At 47.4% G+C, this 9,129-nt stretch overlaps 1 protein-coding gene across 1 annotated transcript in view; it reads left to right on the forward strand.

Moving 5' to 3' along the window:
* Positions 1–9,129, forward strand: part of IQCA1 (IQ motif containing with AAA domain 1) — a 174,590-nt gene that overhangs the window by 102,202 nt on the left and 63,259 nt on the right. The window contains exons 9-11 of the mRNA XM_007941621.1: positions 1,076–1,089; positions 2,905–2,948; positions 7,008–7,083. Of these exons, the coding sequence (XP_007939812.1) occupies positions 1,076–1,089; positions 2,905–2,948; positions 7,008–7,083 (134 nt within the window). The remainder of the gene's footprint in view (positions 1–1,075; positions 1,090–2,904; positions 2,949–7,007; positions 7,084–9,129) is intronic.

A 9,129-nucleotide genomic window follows, 5' to 3' on the forward strand; every position in this document is an offset into this window, starting at 1 on the left:
CCACAGGGTCTCCAAGGCTGTCAGTCTCCACAGAAGCAGATTCCCTCATCTTTCTCCCTCAGAGCAACTGGTAGGTTCAAACGACCAGCCTTTTGGTTAGGAGCCAAATGCCTTAACCACTGTGCCACCTGAGCTCCTTTTTTATGAGGTAGGATCATATAATACCTAATTTCTGTCACTACTGTTACGCATGCCGACCTTCTGTGTGACAGAATGAATGCTTGCCCAGTCCCACACCATCTCCATGACCCCTGGTAGGTTTGGTCCACTATAGATGCCATTGTGTCCATACCCTAGGACCCGATGCCCGAGTCCAAGTGAGACTAAGGAATCCAGGTGAGGCATCAGTCTTCCCTTGGGTCCAGGAGGTTCACAGCACAGGAACCCAGATCTAAAAAACAAGCATCACTCCTGGCTCTGCTTTCTGGGTGGTGCTGAGGTCCCTCCATCTCAGCAGGTCTGTTGAATCTCTTTTATATCTCACAAGAGATTCACTCAAGGTACAGCCTCATCCTGTAGATTACATCCTGCCTCATTAACATGACTGCCTCTAATCCTGTCTCATTCACATCATAGAGGTTGGGATTTACAACACAACACATAGGATAATTGCATCAGATCACAAAACAGAGCACAGTTACATAATACTGAGAACGACGGCTCAGCCAATATTTCGGGGGGACACAATTCTGTCCATCAGAGTGGATGTCAAAACACTGACTATAAAGTAATAAAGATCTATGCCTCTTGGTAATTGAGAAGGGAGTCAGACAGAAGGAATGCAGACAGTGACCGGCATCCGCAGACACCACTTGGGGCTGTGGCTTCCCTCTGTCTGGAGTTTCCTCTCTCTCCTCCAAGGACCTGCTGCTCTCTCTCTGGCCTCAGTTGCAGGGTTTTCTCAACTGCCTGTGTCCCCCAGAAGCCATGCACGGGCAGTGGCCAACTCTGAGCTCCATGTATGACCAGTGCTTCTTAGCCAGTGAGCTCTGCTTTGCTGGGAGTCCAGGAGGGCGGGACTCCTTGCTCCCTGGGTTTTCAGGTTCTGCAGGGTAGGTGACCTCATCGCCTGGTGACAGCCTCCCAAACGTTTCATACGCTGTGGTTCCAGGGAGGCCTTCCCTCGCCCCTCACAAAGTGAGCACTCCCCTGGACTTCCCTTTGTCACACTGAAGTTGCCAAGTCCCAAGAGACCCCCCACTTCTCTGAGAGCTCTGGGAAGACAGGAGTCCCTTGTCCATTGGAGTGTCCCCAGGGCCCTAACTGCCGGTGTGGAAGTAAGAAACTACTAAGCAAAAGCCAAGCTGGGACACGCAGAATGGCCTCAGAGCTTGGCCAGGAGTCCAGGGTGGAGCACACAGAGGAGGGCTGGGGGTAGAGGGAGGCATAAACTGGCACCAGCCATGCCCTGTGCATTGGGTTCTGGGAGGCAGTGGGGAGCCACAGCTGGTTCTTGAGCAGACATGTAGCCTGATCCGAGTTGTGCTTGTTGGAATAGGAAGCATGTGGCCGAGTCTGCATGTGCTCAGGCTGTGGATGGGAGCAGCCTCGTGCCAGAGGTCCGCTTCGCATGGTCTCACGCTTGCTCATGAAGCCGGAGAGATCTCCAGGCCCTGCAGTGAGCATTGTGTTATCATCCGCACATTATTCCATGTTTGTGGAGTAAAATTCCCACCAGCCTGGGACCGAAGCAGGGACCAGCACAGCACTTGTCAGCACATGGGACACACACGGGGATCCTGGAGGCTTTCACAATGACGTCTCCCATTTCAGCAGTGACATGTCACACTAACGTGCAAGCACGCTGCAAAGTGCTGACAGACAACATCCCTTTTCTAAGGACATGACTCACAAAGTGAGTTAAAGGCTGGTCCCTGTGCATCCAGAGAGTGTAGACAAAACACTAACGAGGAAGCTGTGTCCATATACAGCAGGGCAACGTGCAGCCATGAAAAACAGCCTGCTCCCAGACCATGGAAAGGCACGGAGGAACCTGACTGCCAAGTGAGGGAGTCAGTCTGAAAAAGCCACATACTGTTGATCCCAAGCCTGTGACATTCTGGAAGGGACAAGACTGCAGAGACACCTCAGGGGTAGATGGACAGGGGGCACATGGGCATCTTCAGGACAGCGAAGCTGTCTTATATGATGTTGTCATGGTGGACTGATGACATGAAGCATTTGTCAAAGCCCACAGGACCATACAACACAGAGCGTGACCCCTGCTGTGCACCGTGGGCTTCAGTGAGTAACAGTGTACCGACAACGGTTCATCAGTCGTAACACACATGCCACAGGCACCAAGACAGGATATGGAGAAACTGCAGAGAGGGGCATGTGGGACCCTCTGTGATGTCTGCATAATTCTTCTCTAAACCTAAAATGGCTCTAAAAATAATGCTAATGAGCAGACACAGTGGACTGCGGTGACATAAAGAGGACTTGGGACAGCGAAGAATAACCACACCCTCCAACAGGTGTCAGCTGGCCAGCGTTTACTCCAGCTGAGCAAACCAAACACTCAGAGGCCCAGAGGGGCTGTTCTCGGGATGCACATGTACTTTTAAATTGTGGTAAAACTCACCAGCAAAGAGATTGCTGAAAAAGAAATAAGGAAATCAGTACCATTTACAATAGCTACCAAAAACATAAAATACTTGGGAATAAATCTTACCAGGGACGCAAAAGACCTATACAAAGAAAACTATAAAAGACTACTTCAAGAAATCATAAGAGATCTATGTAAGTGGAAGAACATACCATGTTCATGGACAGGAAGATTGAACATTGTGAAAATGGCAGTTCTACCCAAAGCAGTCTATACATTCAATGCAATCCTAATCCAGATCCCATCAACATTCTTTAAGGATATGGAAAAAACAATCACTAACTTTACATGGAAAGGAAAGAGATCTCAGATAAGCAAAACACTGTTGAAGAAGAACAAAGTAGGAGTTCTCACACTCCTGGATCTCAAAACCTGCTATACAGCCACAGTAGTCGAAACTGCCTGGTATTGGTACAACAACAGACACATAGACCAATGGAATAGAATTGAGAACCCAGAAATACATCCATTGACCTATGGTCAGCTGACCTTTGACAAAGGGCCAAAATCCATTCAGTGGGAAAGAGATTGTTTAACAAATGGTGCTGGCAAAACTGATATCCATTTGCAGAAAAATGAAACAAGATCTGTACCTCACACTATTCACAAAAACTAACTCCAGATGGATCAAAGACTTAAATGTGAAACTTAAAAACTATAAAGCTCCTCAAAGAAAAACTAGGGCCAAATTTAGGGGCTCTAAATATATGGCATAAATAGAATATCAAGCATAACGCAAAATGCACAAACAACAGAAGAGAAACTAGATGAATGGGACCTTCTAAAAATTAAAATTTTATGTGCTTCCAAAGACTTATCCAAAAGAGACAAAAGAGAACCTACAGATTGGGAAAAAAATATTTGGTAATGACATATCTGACAAGGGGCTTACCTCTAGAATTTATAGAAAACTCTGACACCTCAACTATAAAAAGACAAATAATCCAATTAAAAAATGGGCAGAAGACATGAATAGGCACTTCACCAAAGAGGATATTCAGGCAGCCAACAAACATATAAAGAAATGCTCATAATTATTAGCCGTTAGAGAGATGCAAATCAAAACAATGAGATACCATGTTGCCCCAGCACTGGTAGCAAAGTTCAACTAGACAGAAAATAACAAATGCTGATGAGGATAAGGAGAGATTGGAACTCTCATGCACTGCTAGTGGGACTGTAAAATGATAGCACCATGGTGGAAAGCAGTATGGTGATTCCTTAAAAAGTTAGAATTAGAATTACCATTTGAGCCAGCCATTCCATTACTAGGTAAATATCCTAAAGAAGTGAGAGCCATGACAAGAACAGACATATGCACACCCATGTTCATCGCAGCACTATTTACATAGCAAAAAGATGGAAACATCCTAGGTGTCCATCAGCAGAAGAATAGATAACCAAACTATGGTACAGCACACAATGGAATACTATGCAACCCTAAAGAATAACATAGAAGTTGCAAAACACTTCATAACATGGATGAACTTGGAGGACATTATGCTGAATGAAATAAGTCAATCACAGAAGGACAAATATTGTATTTAGTCCATTATTGTAAAAAGTCAAGGAAAGGTTTATATATGGAAGGAAATTTTCTTTGTGGGTTACCAGAGGTGGGAGGGGAGGGGAAGGAACACTGTAAGACAGGTAGAGACAAGTATTGATTTGGGTGAAGGGAAAGGCAACGTACCAAATGTGAGTGATCAACATGGTGGCATTGAGGAAGAGGAAGACAGAGAGGTACATGGTAGGTACAGACAACAAAGATGAACCGTTTTCCACATACAGTACTGCATTGTCAGTGAAGGCAAACATGGATATACGGGTGGATAGATGGGTGGACAGGCTGAACTATTAGGTATGTCTATGCAGGGGGGAGTGTGCCCATGACTATGTATAGGGTTGGCAGACAATGTTTCAAGTGTATTTGTATGTTCTGTAAGAATTCCCAGGTATATAGTAGAGCTGACAAGGGACAAGGTTGTAGTCACTTCTTGGCCACAGTGAGCTACCCAGAGGGAGTGAGTAGTTGGACCTGTGTGGGCTCAGGACCATAGTCACAGAGGACATCAAGCTCAGTTAGCATAACATACTACACAAAAAACATTGTTCCACCTCCTACTTTGGCAAACAACGACTGGGATCTTAAAAGCTTGCAAGTGGCCATCTAGATGTGATGGGTCTTGTCTCATCCAGAACAAAGAAGAATGAAGAAAACCAAAGACACATGGAAACAATTAGTCCTAGCGACTGGTACACCATGCGATCCTCAGCCTATACAATTATAAGACCAGAAGAACTAGATGGTGCCTGGCTACCACTGTCAACCACTCAAAGGGGGATCGCAGTAGGAGATCCTGGATAGAGTGGGAGAACAATGTGCAACAAAACTCAAAGTCATTAAAAAAAAAAAAGGACCAGGTTTGCTGGTCTAATAGAGACTGATGGACCCCTGAGACTATGACCCCTAGCTGCCCTTCAGGTCTGGAATAGAACCCATACCTGTGACTTCCAGCCAAACAAAAGACAGGCATATGAGCTGAATGTTTACCTGAGGTAGATACCTTCCTTGGAGACAACAATCATGGGAGAATAGAAGGGCTGTGTGTGCACAGGGAGACAGCTCAGGGGGCAGGGGTGCATGGAGGGAAGGACACAGGGAAGAGGTAACTATGGGGAATAAATGGGAGGGGAGCTGTTGCACTGTGAGGAATTGTAGTCAATGTCATGAGACAAAGTATAGTGAACTGCTGTATGGAAAGTGAATTTGTTCTGTAAACTTTCACCCAAATCGCAATAAAAATTAAAAAAAAAAAACAGTGGTAAAATTCACATAACGTAAAATGAACCATTTTGAAGCATGCTGTTGTTGTTGTTATGTGCCATCAAGTCAGACTCGACTCATAGTGACCCCTCCTTGGGTTTCCAAGGCATTATCACTACAGAGGTAGATTGCCCCATCGTCCTTCCAAGGAGTGGCTGGTGGGTTTGAACCGCCAGCCTTCTGGTTAGCAGTCAGGTGCCTTAGGCACTACTCTACCAGAGCTCCCATGCAGTTCAGTAGTATTCAGTACATTTATAATGTGCAACCACCCCGTCTAGTTCCAGAACGTTCCGTCCACCAGCAGAGACTCTGTACCCACCAAGCAGTCATCCGTTCCCCACCCCCGGCCCTGGAAACCACCAGTCTGCTTTCTCTCTCTGTGGATTGGGCTGTTGTGGACACTTCACATGCAAGCAGTTGTGTGAAGTGCGGTTTTTTTGTGTCTGGCTTAATGGGTTCTGAGTTTCCACTGAGGGGAATTAAAAATGTTTGAAAATGGACAACACAGAATTGTGCGGTTAAAAATCGTTACAATGATGTGGAAGATCAGATCAGGAAGTAACTTACAACCGAGTCAGACATTTCTGTTCCAAGAAGTCTCTGAATTCGGTCCCAAGCCTCGAGCTCATTGCAAGTTCAGGCCCCTGGGCTCACTGCCGCCCACATCCCAGCTCAGCCACCTCTGTCCAAAGCAGAAACTGGCTCTGCTACACACTAGCTTTGTGGCTTTGGGTGAGTCACTTCACCTCTCTCAGCCTCGGTTTCCTGGTTTATAAAGTGAAAGGCATAACGATGGGGCTTCCCTTATGAGATTATGTGAAGAGGAAATCAAGCCTTAGGGGGTAGTGAATTTATGCTAATGAGGGAGGAACTGCAAAGAAGGGTGAGAACGGTTATACAATTTGAAGAATATAATGCAAGTCAGTTAATTGTATGGGCAGAAACTGTTGAGTTGACCTATATTTTGCTGTGTATATTCTCAACAACAAAATAAATGAAACTTAAAAAAAATAGTTAAAATGGTAAATGTTTTGTGATCCATGTTTTGTCACAAAGAGCAAAAAAAATGAAAAAGGAAGAAGAGGCTATTCCTCGCTGACGGGAGGTCTGTCGAGTGGTTCTGCGTCATCACGACCTTGTATGTAGACATTGACCCCTAGGGTTCCCTGGGCTGTCATCTTTATGGGAGCAGATCACCAGCTCTCTCTTCTGCAGAGTCGCTGGGTGGGTCCAAACCAGCAGCCTTTCCGTTCGCAGCCAAGTGCTTAATTGTTGCACCACCAGGGCTCCCAGTGTGCTTTACTACCACACAGTAATTACGACCCAACCAAACTCAGCACCATTGGGTCGATTCCAACTCACAGCGATCCTCATTGGGTTTCCTAGGCTGTCAGCCTCTACGGAAGCAGACTGCCTCATCTTTCATCCATGGAGGGGCTGGTGGGTTCAAACCACCAACCTTCTGGTTAGCAGCCAAATGCCTTAACCACTGACAGCCTTACCTTTTTCTGTCTCGCTTCCATAGATGAAGTCGGCCTGTGATTAACAAAAATACGGTTCTGCTTTGAACAGGAAGAAGAGGAGGGGTGGAAAATGTCCCCGAGCCTTTTCCTTCAGGCAATGGAGGAAGGAAATAACTTATACAAAGGTAGGTGTGGGTGAGACGCAGAGTGAGGGGTGTCTTTCTCTCAGCCCAGCCCGCGGCACAGGCTGGGAGTTCAGGTGCCCAGTTAGAAGAGGCTGCAGGCATCCAGTCACAGTCAAGAGTGCCTGTGCCTCCGTGTTTGGAGTTCCTTCTAGTGGGTTAAAGGCATGTCTTTAACCAGAGACCCACAGGATGAGAGCATCCTCTAAATCTCGGGCCTGTCTTGACCTGTAAGATTTTAGCTAAACATTCTCTTGCTCAGCGGCAGTGATGCGAGGGATTTCCTAGGTGGTTGAGAGCATGGAAATCAGTCCCGTGTGTACAGGAAAATGTTCTAATCCTGTTAGACTAAGACGTGTGCCCAGTACTGACACGTAATTCTTTTCTCCCTTGTTCAGCGCAATTAGCATAGCTCTCATCTGGTGAGAACTGCGAGTGTGTGAATTGGGCTTTCAAATATTTCCATTCTAATTTGCTGGAACTATTATCCAATTCCTTTAGTTCCACTCCGCCCTCAGGATAAATCCCAGCACACGATGACCTGCCAAGGTGACCTGGTTATTAGTGCCACTGTGGAAAATGCCTGAAAAATGCAGTAAGGACACAAAGTCAAGTATTTCCAAACGGCAGCTACCCCCATGCCTCCTGCGTCTGCTCTCATCTGGCCAGCACTGGTGCTGTTGTTTCCTCAGAGAGTTTTTAACTCTGGGGCTTTCACCCAATCAGTTGCATCTCGTCCTAAGAACCATGCTGATAAAGTCACAGGTCTGGTACTCTAGGAACAGATGAAGATGTTTGATCCTGTACCACTTAAAAAAATTTTTTTTATATAAAAATTCTTTTCCATAAGGGGGGCATCCCTGAGCACTTAACAGTTAAAGCATTTGACTGCGAATCACACGGCTGGAAGTGTGAGTCCACCCATAGTGCCTTGAGGAAAGACCTGGTGAGCTAGTTCCAAAACATCACCCATTGAAAACCCAACGCAGGCCAGTTCTGCCTGGACACACGTGAGAGTGGGAGTTGACCCCACGACAGGTGGTTCTTCAGATGGCAGGACACGATGCAGGGACCTGGGGATGGATTAACCGAGGAGCTGTTAATCACATTTCCCAAGGAGAGAAGGCTGCCATTGCGGGCACCAGGGGGTGGCACCTGGGGACAGGTAGCTGCAGGCAGGAGCCCTGGGACTTGGTAACTGTGGCACTTCGGATGGGGTTTGCTAGACTTCCTGATCCCTGTGGATTGTCTAATTAGAATAATCACAGCTGTGGGGTGGCAGGGGGCTGTCCCCAGCTATTTGACACGTTGCCCTAGAGCAGGTGGAATGTGAGCATTCTGGGATGGGGTGTGGACTGAAACAGCAGGCCCAGAAGGGGAACTGACTGGCCGCTGTCCGGGGCCTCAACACAGGTCAAGACAGCATCCCACAAAACTGTATCACCCTCCGTCCGCTGGCCACATGATGTCTGCTGTTCCCTACACGGACGCCCTCTCAGACCGCCCATGTGGTGTGACCACGTGCCCTCCCCTCGCCTGCTCTGCCCGCCCCCAGCACTGGCACTGTCTGACTGCCTGTGTGGATGGCGCACAGGGCAGAGGCTCCTCCATATCGCGGAGCCAAGACAGCGTGGGTGCCGTAACTGGGCCCCGGCAGTCAGAGTGTGGTGAGGGAGTCCCTCCAGCATATTCTAAATGAACGCGTGGGCGCTGTTAGCAGAGTAAGGGGTAGAGGGGAGGTTCAGTTTTCAGTGGGATCCTTTAAGTAGGCTTCCCTTTGTGTACAACTGTGCGCGTGCATCATTTCCATAAAAGCAGGAGTTCATGTTTGGAAAGTGGAATGTTCCTGCAGGAGGCAGAGTCCAGCAGCCTGCCCACGTGCCCGGGAAACCGATAGTCCCCCAGGCTGTTGCACAGCATCTGTGTCCCTGAAGCCCCCAACGCCGCCCGGTGCACCCTCTGGAGAAGGGAGACATCAGGTGTCCCGTTCCCAGTTTGCTGCTGGACTCCACTTGGGGCGTTTTCTGCCAGGTCTTTGGTCATTGAAAG

This window comes from Orycteropus afer, unplaced genomic scaffold (assembly GCF_000298275.1).
Source record: "Orycteropus afer afer isolate SDZICR_OR568_19922 unplaced genomic scaffold, OryAfe1.0 scaffold00006, whole genome shotgun sequence".
Taxonomy (NCBI): domain Eukaryota; kingdom Metazoa; phylum Chordata; class Mammalia; order Tubulidentata; family Orycteropodidae; genus Orycteropus; species Orycteropus afer.